Here is a 17,130-nt window from a genome sequence, read left to right as displayed (position 1 = left end):
AAAATGACCAAAAAAAGACACAAAATGAACAAAAAAAAGACTATAACCCGCCTAAAAATCCCCCCAATGTTACCCTATGGAGAGGCTAGAGTGATGACATCATCAAAAAAAGACACTAAATGACCAAAAACATGAAATCTTAAAAGTGGAGTGTAAAAATGCACAAAATTACTTCTTGCAATTACTGTTGGTCTGCAAAAAAGAGACAAAATGACCAAAAAAAGACACAAAATGAACAAAAAAAAGACTATAACCCGCCTAAAAATCCCCCCAATGTCACCCTATGGAGAGGCTAGAGTGATGACATCATCAAAAAAAGACACTAAATGACCAAAAACATGAAATCTTAAAAGTGGAGTGTAAAAATGCACAAAATTACTTCTTGCAATTACTGTTGGTCTGCAAAAAAGAGACAAAATGACCAAAAAAAGACACAAAATGAACAAAAAAAAGACTATAACCCGCCTAAAAATCCCCCCAATGTCACCCTATGGAGAGGCTAGAGTGATGACATCATCAAAAAAAGACACAAAATTACCAAAAACATGATATCTTAAAAATTACTTCTTGCATTAATGTTGGTCTGCTGTTCTTGCACTGAAAAACAAAAGAAATCACAGTAAGTGGTTATTTTTTATTTGCTTCAAACCTTTTGTATTCCTATTTATACTGTTAAACATGCATTTGAGCATGAAATATGTTAAGTTACTGCACTGTAAACATATTTAAAATTGCAGTTTCATCTCATCTGGTCCTATATGTGGCCCTGTGGTAGTGGCCATGAAAAATTGTGGCCCCCTGCAGCATTTAAGTTGCCCATCCCAGCTTTAAGTTTAAAAAATGCATATATGATATAATTTTTTAATAAATGCAATTTCTAAATTATCCGCTAGGGCGTAAGGTTATAATAGTTTGGTTATTTTAGTCCGTAGCGTGTCGTCTACACTGACAAGACACAAAACTCTGATCTGATCTGCTCACGTCACGTATGTGTTTACGTCACATACATGCTCCAGGACAGGAAATAAAGAAACGTGGGATTATTTCCATGGTGGGACCTTCAAGCTGCTCTGGCAGCTCTAATAAACTTACAGGAGTCTTTCCACCAAATGTCCAGGATATGTACAGATAGTATTAGTGAACAGAGAAGGATCTGGAATTACCTCCATCACATTCTGGATGCAGCGATTGGTGGGAGGAGCCAGACGGCTGTGAACGAGACCTGGGAGATCTAGTGATGGTGGAGAACTTTGTGGAAGGAGTACTAATGGACAAAAATAAGACACAAGTTGACCAAAAAAGATGCAAAATAACCAAAAAAGACACAAAATGACCAAAAAAAGACACAAAATGACCAAAAAAGATGCAAAATGACCAAAAAAAGACACAAATAGACCACAAAAAGATGCAAAATAACCAAAAAAAGACGTAAATTGACCACAAAAAGACGCAAAATGACCAAAAAAAGACACTAAATGATCAAAAAAGACACAAAATGACAAAAAAATGACACAAAATGGCAAAAGACATAAATTGACCACAAAAAGACGCAAAATAACCAAAAAAAGACATAAATTGACCACAAAAAAAAGACACAAAATGACCAAAAAAGATGCAAATTGACCAAAAACAGCCAGACAGCTGTGAACGAAACCTGGGAGATCTAGTGATGGTGGAGAACTTTGTGGAAGGAGTACTAATGGACAAAAAGAAGACACAAGTTGACCAAAAAAGATGCAAAATTACCAAAAGAAATGACACAAAATAACCAAAAAAGATACAAAATGACAAAAAAAAGACACAAAATGACCAAAAAAGATGCAAAATGACCAAAAAAAGACACAAATTGACCACAAAAAGACGCAAAATGACCAAAATAAGACACTAAATGATCAAAAAAGACACAAAATGACAAAAAAATGACACAAAATGGCCAAAGACATAAATTGACCACAAAAAGATGCAAAATGACCAAAAAAAAAGACACAAAATGACCAAAAAAGATGCAAATTGACCAAAACCAGCCAGACGGCTGTGAACGAGACCTGGGAGATCTAGTGATGGTGGAGAACTTTGTGGAAGGAGTAGCTGATGAAAATGTGTGGCGTGAAAACTTCTGCATGCCCAAAGATGCTCTTATGGCTTTAAGTGGTGCCGCCTGGCTGCATACAATCACATTTCACACACTTTTGCGTCACCGTATGCAGCAGATTTCCTCCTGAAAACGCTCGTCTAAACGAGGAATAAAAAGTGAAGACGAGACGCCACTTTTGCGTCTTCTGTTCAGACCGTCCTCGTGTAAACGTAGCTTTAGTAGGGTTGTCACCATACTAAAATGTTCAACTCGATACCGATACTCAGGAAAATATTTGATACTCGATATCATTTTCGATACCACCAGGATAAAAACAAAGACCCCAAAATTTAACAGAAATATTTTTATTAACAAGAAAAATGCAACATGTAAAAATGAACAGCACCACAGGTTAAATATTTATAATAAAAAACAGTTGTGCAAAAAGAAACTGCAACTATTTGAACTATTATTCAGATACTCGATACTTTTGAAAATGACTATTGTATCCGGATACAACGTTTTAGTATCGATACTTTTGACAACCCTATGACTTACCGTGTGTTCAGACCAGACGCGTAGCGAATTTTCGCGTCGTGTTACCTGGAAGTGTATATATATATGTGTGTGTGTGTGTGTGTGTGTGTGTGTGTGTGTGTGTGTGTGTGGTGAGAGAGAGTTGTCTGACTAAGCGCCTGTTTGGTGATTTAGTGTGACAGAGGGCCGTCTCTGTAGGAGGGAAGCAATTATTCCTGTTAAATCCTTCAATCACTGAGACATAAAGCCTGGCTGGTCTGGTTAAGAGACGGTGGCACCTGGGTGACTGTTACAGTGTGTGTGTGTGTGGGTGTGGGTGTGTGTGTGTGTGTGTGTGTGTGTGTGTGTGTCGGGGATTGAGGTGTCCCTGTAGACGGTGGACCTGCTAAATGCAGCATCACACGGTGTGAGGAACAGCAGGTCGTCTATCTGGAATGGAGCTTCTTCTGGTTTTAGAGCAGGGGGGTCAAAACCCAAACTTCTCCTCTAGGTCAGGGATGGGCAACTGGAGGCCCGGGGGCCGCTTTCGGGCCGCACCCTCACTTGAAGTGGCCCTCAGTACAACTACATGCATTCGAGCATGAAATCTTAAAAGTGCAGTGTAAAAATGCACAAAATGACCTAAAAAAGACACGAAATGACCAAAAAAGACACAAAATGACAAAAAAAGACACAAAATAACCAAAAAGACACAAAATTACTAAAAAAAGACACAAAATAACAAAAAAAAGACACAAAATTACCAAAAAAGACTTAGAAAAAGACTTAGAAAAAAGAAAAAAGTTTTAACGGGCCACCAGTTTGAGACCCATGATCTACAACATGAACAACTTGTGACTTGCAATAGGGGAGGGGATCATCTCATATTCAGCCTTATGTGCTATTAGCTGGTCTGAAGGCTGATTGATCTCAGTAGTGAATTGAAACTTGACAGATCAACTTTTGTAGCTGTCAGTAGCTGTAATGGCTGGTGGAGGGACAACACACAGAGTTCATTTTTTTTAAAATTTGCTCCACCTTCCCCGTCTGGAGATCACAGTTGTTGCTGCTGATTGTAGCTCTGGCTGTCCTACGGTGTCCCTGTTAACTTTAACGTTTTCTTTGCAGGAGTCTACACCTTTGGCCTCTTCACTGTTGACATATTTGTCAATGCAGGCCAGGTAGTGACAGGGAACCTGGCGCCCTACTTCCTGACGGTCTGTAAGCCCAACTACACGGCGCTGGGCTGCCAGCAGGCCCTGCGCTACATCAGCCACCAGGAGGCCTGCACCGGGAACCAGGACGACATCCTGCGCGCCCGCAAGACCTTCCCATCCAAGGAGGCGGCGCTCAGCGTCTACGCCGCACTCTACCTGGCTGTGAGTTACTCTGCTCCCTGGTTTATTGCTTTCACTTATTCATGGTTAATTACTGGCGACATCAACAAACTTGAGCAGTCATACGACAGGTCAGAAACAAGCCCACATGTGACGGATTAAACACGGGAGACACAACTGTGGCCGCCATCGCCAACTGTTCACAACATCCACAGCTGATCATAAACAAAGCAGCATAGCTAATTATGCACAGCGTCTCCGCTGATCATAAACATTGTGATGGTGAATTAACCGGCATCGCTAACTATGCACAGAGTGTATGGTGCTTGTTGTAAACAAACAGAGATCGCTAAGTCAAGTCAAGTCAAGTCAGATTTATTTATATAGCGCATTTACAGACAGCTGAGCTGCACCAAAGTGCTTCACATGAAAGTGCAATAAAATACAGAATTGACAAAATTGACAAAGGTAACAAAGAAAAAAAATAAATAAATAAATTAAAAGAAGATGGGATTTTTTTTTAAAAGCACTGTGGGATTACTAGGGTACACTATTCCCTAGCACTTGCCAGAGGAAAAAAAAAAAAAAGTGAACACCTCCTGCAGCAGCAGCACATACACACTGTACTGCTACAGAGCTAACTGTTAGCCTGTTAGCACATACACACTGTACTGCTACAGAGCTAACTGTTAGCCTGTTAGCACATACACACTGTACTGCTACAGAGCTAACTGTTAGCCTGTTAGAACATACACACTGTACTGCTACAGAGCTAACTGTTAGCCTGTTAGCACATACACACTGTACTGCTACAGAGCTAACTGATAGCCTGTTAGCACATACACACTGTACTGCTACAGAGCAAACTGTTAGCCTGTTAGCACATACACACTGTACTGCTACAGAGCTAACTGTTAGCCTGTTAGCACATACACACTGTACTGCTACAGAGCTAACTGTTAGCCTATTATCAATTTGCCGACTGAACGCGAAGGGGTTAACATCCCCTCCGGCTCTGTGACTGCAGCTGGGAGAGACTGCTGCAGGAGGACTGTGTCGATTTTTTCTTAACGAGCCGCCAGCCCCGCAGCTCGTTAAAAAGAGTAAGAACGAGTCTCCAAAAGTCTGCAATAACACCAGAAGAAGTCGCTGGATTTGTCAGTCACTTTTCTGAAAAATAGCAACAAAGTTGCTAATTTGGCAACACTGGGTGGAAATTATTTTTTAAACAATTGGATGAATGACAACAGGAGTAAAACCATGGTACAACAGGAGTGTGTAGGTTAGTAGAGGTGCTGAATAATGGCTTGAGAGATGAATTAAATGATCCCAAGCTGTTGTAATTCCATTTTCTAGTTATTACATGGCTGCCAAGAATGATTGCAGAAGAAGTCACACACATGTAGTACTTTGCAATACAACCATTCACTTCTCCCAGATGTCTCTTTTACTGTAAGTTTGAAAATGTGAGTTATATATTTATGCAAAAAAATATTCAGCACACAGAATCCTACAACATCACTTTAAAAGCAGCTTGTTCAGCTGTTGACCCACCAGCTACAGATACGTTTATCTAGTAAGTGGAAAGGCTTAGAATCCCAGGACGGCTCGCAGTCTCTGTTCAGTTTTCACTTTATTTTCAGTTAGAGTTGCTGTCAAAATCTGCCGAAGTCTATGTGGTTGGTGGTGTCTATATGTTTCATTTTTTAGAAAACTAACTTGATCTACAGAAAGTTCTCTAAGTAACTTCACACTTTGCTGGAGCTGTGATGACAAAAATGTGGATGTGGGAGGATTTATTAAAATACTGATGTGCTTTAAAAAATATATATTAATATGTTAATATAAATAGAGAACCATCCAAGCCTTTGTACATGTATTTTGGTCATGATCCTCAGTTGGCTAGCTGTGCATGGCCGTGGGAGTCTATGAGAGGCAGATATCCAGGTTATTTCTCCATCAGCCACAGTAGAGATGCAGAATCTTCAAGCAGCAGTTTATTCAAGCCAACACTCAGGACTGAGTAGCCAGGGTGAGAAACTTCTGTGGAAAATACATATTCAAGATAATACATTCAGAACTGAGTTGGTTGCAGCTCTGTGAGGCTGAACTTAGGCACAGCAGTAATGCTAAATGCTAATGTTTGTTGAAGCAGAGTTGGGATTTCCAGCACAACTAGCTAATTCCAAGCAAGGTTGTAATAGTTTTTAGATTGAGTTTGCTAGTATTAGCTTAGTTTTTATTTTTTAAATTGCTTGGTTTTAGTTTAGTTTTTATTAGTTTTGTTTTTCGGGCTTGTTGGCTACTGTGGTAAAGTGTGTAGGCGCCGACAGGGACTTCATGGTGCATTCAGGTACATTTCGCAAACTCTGAGAAACTAAAATACCCTTCTACTATCTAGTGTCTCTTCCTTTTTGGTGTTTGACAGTTTGTTGTTATTTAAATTTGACTATATAGCCTAAAATATGTTACATTGAAAATAAAATGATACCATGTAAAAAGTGCATGCTAACATTTGATAATTAGCTCTCACTCATACATTCTTAAAAAGTGTCGGTAACGCTTTATAATGAGGTCCTTAATAACCATTAATTAACAAGTAATAAGGCATTGTTCTCGCTTTAGATCCGGAAGTTGCAAAAAGCATAGTTAACTTATAGTTAACTTATAATAGATGAGCAATAAAGTATATTTTAATCAATAAGCAAACAAAATAAGATGAATAAAGGCATGGCAAAGACGTAATGGGTGGGTCATGGGTGTTTGTAATGCCATTATTAACACTTATATAAGCTTATAAACACACAATAATGTTAATAAGCATCTCGTAAGGACTTACAAGGGCCTTATTACTTGTTAATTAATGGTTATTACAAGGACCTTAATATAAAACGTTACCAAAGTGTCTTCTCTGTCTAAGTTTACAACCTTAAAACTGTAGATTTGGATGTGTAGATTGTAATACAGTTACCAGTGTTTAGGCCACAATAGTTTAAAGTGAAGGAACCTTTCAGATGAACAGTGGAATGAGTAAGACTTCAGGTCTCAGCATGCTTTACTTAAACATCCTCCCCCTTGAACGACTCCATGTCTAAGTGATATTTGATCTGAGCGCTGTGCTGTTCCACTGCAGGCCTTAGTGTGTGTGACCTTGCATCTCATCTCTCTGATGGCTAATAAGATTATCGCATTAAACTCCCGATTCATTTCTCACTTGATTGTCTTATGTAAGGCCCAGTTATAGATCACAGATAGTGTCAGAGCGACAAGAACCGTTCCCAGAATTCCTCTCAGGAGGTGACTATGTCCTCTCACAGAGAGTTCAGCATGGCTGGAGGAATCTTGTGCACTTGTGAGGACCTTCATCAGCTGGAACATTACTGAAACTCTGTTCATTGTGGTTCCATTTTTATTGTGATATGTTTCACGTATGTTTGGAAGAGATTGATTAACTGGAAAATTTCAAAGGAAATTTTGAGTTTGCTTGACTCTGATTATTAGATTACAATTAAAACTGTTTTCAAAATGGAAAAAAGGAGGAAGTCATGTAAGATAATAAAGCAAGTGTGTGTGTGTCCGGCTGTCTGTGTGTGTGTGTGTGTGTGTCCGGCTGTCTGTGTGTGTAAGTTTTGTCCGTGTGTGTGTGACAAAATGACACAAAAAAAGACACAAAAGGACCAAAAAAAGACATAAAATGACAAAAAAGACACAAAATGACCAAAAAAGACACAAAATGACCAAAAAAGGCACAACATGACCAAAAAAGACACAAAATGACCAAAAAAGGCACAAAATGACCAAAAAAAGACATGAAATGACCAAAAAAGACACAAAATGACCAAAAAAAAAGACACAAAATGACAAAAAAGACACAAAATGACCAAAAAGAGAGACAAAATGAACAAAAAAGACACAAAATGACCAAAAAAAGACACAAAATGACCAAAAAAGATACAAAATGACCAAAAAAAGACAAAAGTCCACAAATTAACCAAAGATTCACCTGTGGTTCGATCACAACATACATACTTTTGCATAGTAAAAGAGTAAAACAAACTTAGTACAAAAGAATACAACGGGTGATTTCCGATGACCCTAATTCCCACTAATATCTGCGTGAGACTGGATGATTTTATGATTTCTTGTTTTTATTTGTATACATGCATATTTTATTTTTCTGTGGGCAGTGCATTTTACATTTTATTTTATTTATTTTATCCCATTTTTAATTCATTTTATCTTATTGCATTTTACTGTTCTATTGTTTACTACATCTCTTTGTGTTGTGTTATCTATTTATTGTTTGTGCAGCACTTTGGAAACCTTGTGTTTGCTAATATTGTGCTCTATAAATATAGTGGATTGGATCTATAAAAAAAAGTGGTGGGTGGAAAAAACATGTAAACATAAAGAATTTCCTTCATCTTTCTGCCTACACATTCTCAGATCAACAAAATAAAACAAACTGGACAATAAAATAAATAGATAGCAAATAAATCAGAAAACACATATATCTGTATGTGGCTCATAACATTATAATTATGGTGTGCTACTGCCAACTTGAAATCAAATCACTTCCATTCACTGCAAGCCTTTCCTCATAAAACAGAACAGAATCAGAATGAGCATAACCTATTGCTGGCTCATATCACTTCACACTTTATTGCAACAATGAAGCCTGCAGCGGGTGAAAACATGGTAATTATGGGCTCACAGAGTCCCTGGCTCTGGTCCTGGCTGCTGGGATTCTGTGTCAGAGAGCCAGAGTCTGCCTGAGTGCCCATGAGCCACGGATGCTGGGATTTGGACCGTCAGTGACTCTCGTACCAGACTGCTTCTGTTATCTAGGTCATTTAGTAAAAATGGTTGTTTATGTACAGCTTGGTGTTCAGGACATACATGCAGACACACACACACACACACACACACACACACACCCTGCAGCTCTGAGGAGATGATGCTCACTCTTCTTTAAACTCTGTGGAGTCTTACAGGGCTATTGTGTCCATTTTATATCCTTTTCATGTCTTTTGGTGTCTTTGTAAGTCATTTTGTGTCTTTTTTTGGTTATTTTGTGTCTTTTTTGTGTCTTTTTTTGTGTCTTTTTTTGTCTTTTTGTGCCTTATTTGGTCATTTTGTGTCTGTTGTGTTTTTCAGTTATTTTGTGTCTTTTTTGTGTCTTTTTTTGTCTTTTTTTGGTCATTTTGTGTCTTTTGGTCATTTTGTGTCTGTTGTTGTGTCTGTTTTAATTATTTTGTGTCTTTTTTAGTCATTTTGTGTATTTGTAACTCATTTTGTGTCTTTTTTTGTTTATTTTGTGTCTTTTTTGTGTCTTTTTTTGTCTTTTTGTGCCTTATTTGGTCATTTTGTGTATGCTGTGTTTTTCAGTTATTTTGTGTTGTTGTTTTTTTTGTCATTTTGTGTCTTTTTTGGTCATTGGTGTCTTTTAGTGTCATTTGGTAATTATGTGTCCGTTGTGTCTTTTTTATTTATTTTGTCTTTTTTGTCATTTTGTGTCTTTTTGGTCATTTGTGTCTTTTTTGTGTCTTCTTTGGTCATTTTGTGTCTGTTGTTGTGTCTTTTTCAGTTATTTTGTGTCTTTTTTGGTCATTTTGTGTCTTCTGCTGGCTTTTTTTTTTGGTTATTCTGTCTTCTCATTTTGTGTCTTTTTTGGTCATTTTGTTTGTTCTTCGGTCATTTTGTGTCCTTTTTTTTAGTCATTGCGTGTCTCTTTGTGTCTTTTTTTGGTCTGCTTTGTTTTTCCCTCTGGATGTGATGAAGGCGCCATGCTTTGGTGCCTTTGGAGACTCCAGAGGGTTAAAGTGTGATTGTGTCAGTCATTACAGCAGAACCAGGGCCATCACAGCCATCCAGCATCCGCTGCACCAGAGGATTTATCCAAATGAGGCTGTAATTATCCCTTTCAAATGGCAATGTAATAGGAATGCAAAGACTTAGAATTGCATATTTTAATGTTTTGGCCTGAATCCACACTTTAAGGTTGTGTCATTTTTAGCTGCAACCAAGGGCAACTATGACTCATTTGCTCCAAAAAAAATGTTCCTGCATATCATTTTTTTTTTTAAATAACCTTATTTTATCTTCATGGCTCATTTCTATGCAGTTATGAAAACACTTTATTTTGTAGCTTCATTGTAGAAGCATGAGATCACAACACAAGCCAGTGCCCAGGTCTGAAACGAGTCCAGCGAAGGGAAAAGGGCAGCAATGTCAATATTAACTGCATTTCACAACACCTTTGTTGTTTTATTGATAATAGGTGTTTTTTGCAAACTGAACAGGCTTAGATTGTTTTCAGAAAAATGCCTGTTCTCTTGTGTGAAGCCATGTTAAGGGGGTTTTCTTGTCTCCTGAATGTATTTGTGGGTAAAATAATGTTGTGACCAATAGGAAGTTAAAGTATTACTTCAGGTGCATTTTCATCCACTTGTTCCTTTGCACATTAAAACCATAGACTGTATATGAATAATAGACGTAGTCACCGTGACGTCACCCGTTGGTTTGTGGCCCGTTGGAAGCATCGAGTTCAGCGTTACACTCGTCGCCATCTTGCGTCGCCATCTTGTTTCTGATACAGGAAGCATGACCATATTTGGACTGTGGAGGAGGAGAGGGATCTGATCACTGACGACAGCCTCTCTACACCTCAACCTGACTGAGAGAAGCTGCTGCTAATTCACAAAAAAGACACAAAATTATTAAAAAAGACGAAAAAATATTAAAAAAGACACAAAATTACCAAAAAAGACACAAAATGACTGAAAAAACACTAAATTACTTAAAAAAGACACAAAATGACAAAAAAAAGACACAAAATGACAGAAAAAAACTAAATTACTTAGAGATGAAACAAAATTACAAAAAAAGACACAAAAGAACAAAAAAAGACACAAAATGACTGAAAAAACACAAAATTACTTGAAAAAGACACAAAATTACAAAAAAGATATAAAATGACCAAAAAAGACACAAAATGACCAAAAAAGACACAAAATGTCCAAAAAAAAGACACAAAATGACTGAAAAAACACTAAATTAGACACAAAACTATTTAAGAAAGACACAAAATTATTTGAAAAAAGACACAAAATTACCAAAAAAGTAATTAAAGGGACCTTCCACACACAACACGGTAAAGTGCCATTCATATAAAACTCACATTAAACTTTCATATCAAGGTGGGGGCCACAAAATATCGCCACGAGGGCCACAATTGGCCCGCGGGCCGCGAGTTTGAGACCATTGCTGTACATGTTCTGTTCTGTTTTGCAAAGCTCTGCACTTCATAATTAAATAAATTAAGCTTTACCCTCAAAATGTACACATACCATTGCATTCATTTTTAACCCTTGTAACACTTTTTATCCATCAAATCAGAGTCGGACCACTGTGGCGGGACCAGGCACCATTTGGAATAATAGGTTAATATGTGGCTCACCTCGAAGAGTCATAAAACTTCCTGACAAGAGCCAAGAGTAAAATATATATATCTTTGAAATTCCCCTTTAAATCAGGCTGATATATGAAGCCAGCAGTGTGTGCTGGCTCCACAGCCCGGTCCATGTGTCTCCGTCCCCACGGTAATACCACGGGGCACCATTTGGAATTGGCAAGACGGAGAGATTGATGTCTGAAAGCGGCATCGAGCGGAGGACGAGCTCCTCAGCCCCGTCTCCCCGGGATGAATTTTCCATGTCGCACTCTCCATTTAGCTGACAAGGCTCTGATATAGTGAGCATGCCAACAGCTGCTAATGTCAGACATTAAATGGGAAATAGGTTAAAGCGCGCGCCCGGCTATGAAACGCTCGCAAAAGGCCGTTAAGACAAATCAGCTCCGACCTGACTCGGTTCAAACGAGGTCTAACAGAGAAACATTAAAACACACTACAGTCAATATGTGGTGTGTGGCAAAGAGAGGTCAACCGGCAGGTCTTCTGTGCATTCAAGGATAAAATTGATAGTATGTGACAGTTCATACAAAGCTCACAGGGAGATATCCCCTTGACCTGGTGAAGGACAGCCACACACACACACACACACACATATACAGTATCCATACACTCATAGTTGTAATTTATTGGTGGGATGGGGGGGTTGCAACCCACCCAATAATCCAAACGAGCCACCACAACCCACCCAATATGATACCATAATTATTGATAATAAATAATTTCCCTTGGTCGGTGTGATGCTCTGTATGAGTCTCTACTTGAGGCTCTTTCACTGATGTTGTGTATTTGTATTAAATTGTATTTAAGTGTTTATGTTAACTGTGTTTAAATGTTGTAACTTGTCATTTTTTATGCTGCTTTCTTGGCCAGGTCTCTCTTGTAAAAGAGATTTTTAAATCTCAACAAGACTTTTTACCTGGTTAAATAAAGGATATATATATATATATATATATATATATATATATATGTACAAAAATTTTAAAAAAGACACAAAATGACTGAAAAAACACTAAATTACTTGAAAAAGACACTAAATTACTTTAAAAAAAAGACACAAAATGACCAAAAAAGACACACAATTACTTTAAAAAAAAGACACAAAATGACTGAAAAAACACTACATTACTTGAAAAAGACACAAAATTACAAAAAAGATACAAAATGACCAAAAAAGACACAAAATGACCAAAAAAAAGACACAAAATGACTGAAAAAACACTAAATTACTTGAAAAAGACACAAAACTACTTAAGAGAGACACAAAATTATTTAAAAAAAAAGACACAAAATAACCAAAAAAGTAATTAAAGGGACCTTCCACACACAACACGGTAAAGTGCCATTCATATAAAACACACATTAAACTTTCATATCAAGGTGGGGGCCACAAAATATCCTCACGAGGGCCACAATTGGCCCGCAGGCTGCGAGTTTGAGACCCATGATGTACATGTTCTGGCACTTTATGAAAAATGTTTTGCAGAAAAGCAAATAATCCTGCAGTGTGCAGTATATCATCAGACTCACAGAATGTGCACAGGTGCACAAACACACAAAGAGACAAATATAGAGAAACAAAGTGCAGAGCTCTTCAAATCACTCAGTGGAAAAAATAAAAATAAAAACAGAATGCTGACACTGTTGATGCTATCATGACTCTCTGGACTGGAGCTGCACTGACTCTCTCACAGTGATAGAACAAGAATAATACTAAAGCAGTGGCAGAAGCAACAACAATAATAACTAGAAAATTTCCTCTGGGGGAATTGTGAAAGGGCCACGGGGGCTACTGCCGGTGTGTGTACACTATGATGAGATTCTTCAGAGATTTATAACAATTAATACTAGTAATGTTATGATACTATATAATATACAAGGAGCACACCTACAACAAGCATTCCTTTTCAAGTATTTATTTATAGAGCAACCTATGACCTTTAACCTCAAAATGTGTGTGTGTGTGTGTGTGTGTGTGTGTGTGTGTGTAAGAAGCATGTGTATCTGGAGGAGTGTGCACGCATGTGTGTGTGTGTGCGTGCGTGCGTGTATCTGTAACTGTAATCACGTCAAAGGATCAAAGGCGTTGGGGTCGACCAATCAGAGCAGAGCAATCAACAGAATTAACTGCCACTGTAGAATGTTCAGGCACAATAACAGCAGCCAGAGGTGGACAGACTGGAATTTCTGGCCTCCAGGAGAAAGCATTTTTGGCAAAACCATTATACCTAGCATTGAAGAGAAAAATGAAGAAATAGCTTTGTAAGAGCGATCTGAAAAACTGTCAAATATGCTTTTCTTCAGAAATCTTCCTGCGTTTTTAATATGGGAGCCAATGAGGCTGTTGGTGGTGTTGGTGGATCATCTGTGCGTCCTACGCCCAAACTATAACTCTGACAGCTTTACCAGAGGATTGTGAGGGAGAAGACTAATTTTCCTACGTTTCTATGTATAAATTATTTCTGTAGAGTGGAATTTGCGGCCTGGAGCGCAGTTTTCAAATTTATTTTTTGACAGTTTCTTCTCTCCCTCTACACTCTGGCGATGATGTCACACACTGTGACACGAACATTCCGTGCAATACACACCCATTATAATCTCAGAATTTCTCCAAAAATGATCATGGTCATTCAACAGGGATTGATAAAAAACTATATGACCTATCGAAACGTGGAGAAAAATTGTGCAGGTCAGCAGGCTGGAAAAAAAAGAATAGAATATTGTGAAAAAGTTCAATATTTTTTGTCAATTATTTCAGAAAGTGAAAAGTAATTCATACAAAAGGAGCCCAACCAAGTATTGATGTATAGAAATGAACAGACTTTTCAGAATCCTGACATCTGTGTTTAAAATATCCTTTTTCTTTATTGATTTTATGTAATATTTTAATTTTCAGAGACACTGAGTTTTGTTTTTTCACTATCTCTAAGCCAGAATCATCAAAATTACAAGAAAAACAGGCTTGAAATATGTCAGTCTATGTGTAATGAATCTATATAATATACGAGTTTCACTTTCTGAAATAACAATCGACAAAAAATATTGAATTTTTTCATAATATTCTATTTTTTTGTGGTAGAAGAAGACTCTGTGGTGTGTGTAACAGAGAATCTGAACTTCCAGTAGAGCTTCATTTCAGGGACAGAGATCTGTGGCCTTGCAGACCAACAGAAGTGTCAAGAGACTGCTTAAGGAAACATGCACCAATTACTACAGCAACCGGGTCATTTGAGCAGCTCGGGCTGATTAGTGGAGACGGGACCACGGGACCTCCATTAACCTGTTAATGAACCTTACCAAACGCTCAGGAGGGAAAACACGACATGTTGAAGTCTTGACTTATCAAAAGAAGTGAAAGGATCGCAGAGAGAAATGGAAACATTTGATCTGGCTTTGGAAGTGATTGAGCGCTCTAATGAAAAATACAATGAGGCCCTTAGAGGCAGTCTGCTGCCTCAACACAACAGATTAGTGATTAGAGCCAAACAGACCTGATGTTTCCTCTGCTCTATATCTGTCTGCTTCTCTCTCTCTGCCCCTCCTGCCTCCCTCCATCTTCCCCCACATTCATTTCATGGCACTAAATCGAGGCCATATTGGATATTAACATGCATGTATCATATTTTTGATTAGGAAAATACATTGTGTACTCGTGTGTAAAGAAAGCTCTTTCACGAGGCCGTTTCAACACAGCCGATTCACAGATCTGCATCTTTTAAAATGACTCACACTGTAAAAAATAGTATGTAAATATTTAGTGTTCCACTTACAGAAGCTGATGGTGAAAGAGTTTGATGGTCTACGTTTTCATTCTGTGATCTTAATATTACCACATAGTGATGAAAAACATGTATCTGTAAAAGCAAGAAGGATCTGTGTGTGTGTGTGTGTGTGTGTGTGTGCGTGTGTGCATGCGTGTGTGTGTGTGCATGGGTGCGTGTGTTTGCCTACGTGTGCGTGTGTGTGTGTGTGTGTTTGCATGCGTCTGTGTGTGTGTGTGTGTGTGTGTGTGTGTGTGTGTGTGTGCGTGTGCATGTGCGTATGTGTCTGTGTGTGTGTGTGTGTGTGTGTGTGTGTGTGTGTGTGTGTGTGTGTGTGCGTGTGCATGTGCGTATGTGTCTGTGTGTGTGTGTGTGTGTGTGTGTGTGTGTGTGTGTGCATGTGCGTGTGTCTCTGTGTGTGTGCATGCGTGTGCATCCGTGTGTGTGTGTGTGTTTGCATGCGTCTGTGTGTGTGTGCATACATGTGTGTGCGTGTGTTTGCCTATGTGTGTGTGTGTGTGTTTATGCGTGTGCATCTGTGTGTGTGTGTGTGTGTGTGCATGCATGTGCATGTGGATGCGTGTGTGTATATGTGCGTGTGTGTGTGCATGCATGTGTGTTTGTGTGTGTGTGTGTGGTTCATATCTCTCTGACCTCAGATCTCGTGTGTGTCTTGCTCATGACATGAAGGTGTGCATCCTCGATTTTGAAGATTTTTTAATTCATTTTTCAAAATATCATTATTTACGTAGGACATGTTGCAGCGTTGCACTGTTTCTGATCCGCCAAACAATGCAGCTTTCAAAATAAGAGCCACACCACATAATTTACCAGAAGACTGTCAAAATAAGATGCCTTAAATAAAACATACAAGAACCTTGTAAAGTAATATCTGATCATCTTTAACAAGGATAAAATTCACTTTATTTTATTTGAAATGTAAAGCTGATGACTCTAGACTAGATACACAGCAGATTTATCTACTGACACTGATTTAATGATAAATAAGCCTGTGATTTTACAGCGTGGTGTAACTTTAAGGATTAGTGATGATCCGGCCTTATGATAATGATGCATTATTTACAGCAGTTCATCTGAGGCCCAGATGGAGACGAGATGCTGCAGGCTCTCTCTCTCCCTCCACTTCTCTCTCTCTTCTGGTTTTTTTTTTTTTTTTTTTAACCACAGAGACGTTGCAGAGAGAGTCAGTCAGCCTAACATTTGACATCCAAAGCTCAGGACTTTAACATCAGGTTTACATCGGGCTGCACAATTAATCACATTTTAATCGCGATCACGATTTTGGTCGCCACGATTAAACTAACCTGATCGTCGGCCATATTTCCAGTTTATAATGTCCTGCATATCTAATCAAGCACTTTCTACACCAGTAGTCCTCCAACCACCAGGGGGCGGGGCTGTTTTTCTCCCCTGATAAAAAGCCTGGTTGCTGATTGGATAGAACGCCAAGCAGGATGTGACGTAGTACTCTACACAACAACACGCGCCATTTGTAAAAGCCGGCGAAGCAGTGTTGCCAACTTAGTGGCTTTGTCTCTATATTTATCGACTTTTCAGGCCCCCTTAGCGACTATTTTTCAAAAAGTGACTGGCGACAAATCCAGCGACTTTTCTGGTGTTATTGGAGACTTTTGGAGACTCGTTCTTACTCTTCTTAGCGAGCCGGAGGCTCGTTAAGAAGAGTAAGAACGAGTCTCTATATTTAGCAATTTTTCAGACCCCTTTAGCGACTATTTTTCAAAAAAGCGACTGGCGACAAATCCAGCTACTTTTTCTGGTGTTATTGGAGACTTTTGGAGACTTGTTCTTACTCTTCTTAGCGAGCCGGAGGCTCGTTAAGAAGAGTAAGAACGAGTCTCTATATTTAGCGATTTTTCAGACCCCCTTTAGCGACTATTTTTCAAAAAAGCGACTGGCGACAAATCCAGCGACTTTTTCTGGTGTTATTGG

At 38.6% G+C, this 17,130-nt stretch overlaps 1 protein-coding gene across 1 annotated transcript in view; it reads left to right on the top strand.

The window, feature by feature from the left end:
* The window catches only part of plppr5b (phospholipid phosphatase related 5b), an 86,259-nt gene that overhangs the window by 46,067 nt on the left and 23,062 nt on the right, over positions 1-17,130 (top strand). Inside the window, exon 3 of the mRNA XM_059326912.1 lies at positions 3,719-3,969. Coding sequence (XP_059182895.1) covers positions 3,719-3,969 — 251 coding nt within the window. The remainder of the gene's footprint in view (positions 1-3,718; positions 3,970-17,130) is intronic.

Source organism: Centropristis striata, chromosome 23 (assembly GCF_030273125.1).
Source record: "Centropristis striata isolate RG_2023a ecotype Rhode Island chromosome 23, C.striata_1.0, whole genome shotgun sequence".
In the NCBI taxonomy this organism is placed as follows: Eukaryota; Metazoa; Chordata; class Actinopteri; order Perciformes; family Serranidae; genus Centropristis; species Centropristis striata.
This window is presented reverse-complemented; position numbering and strand designations above follow the sequence as displayed.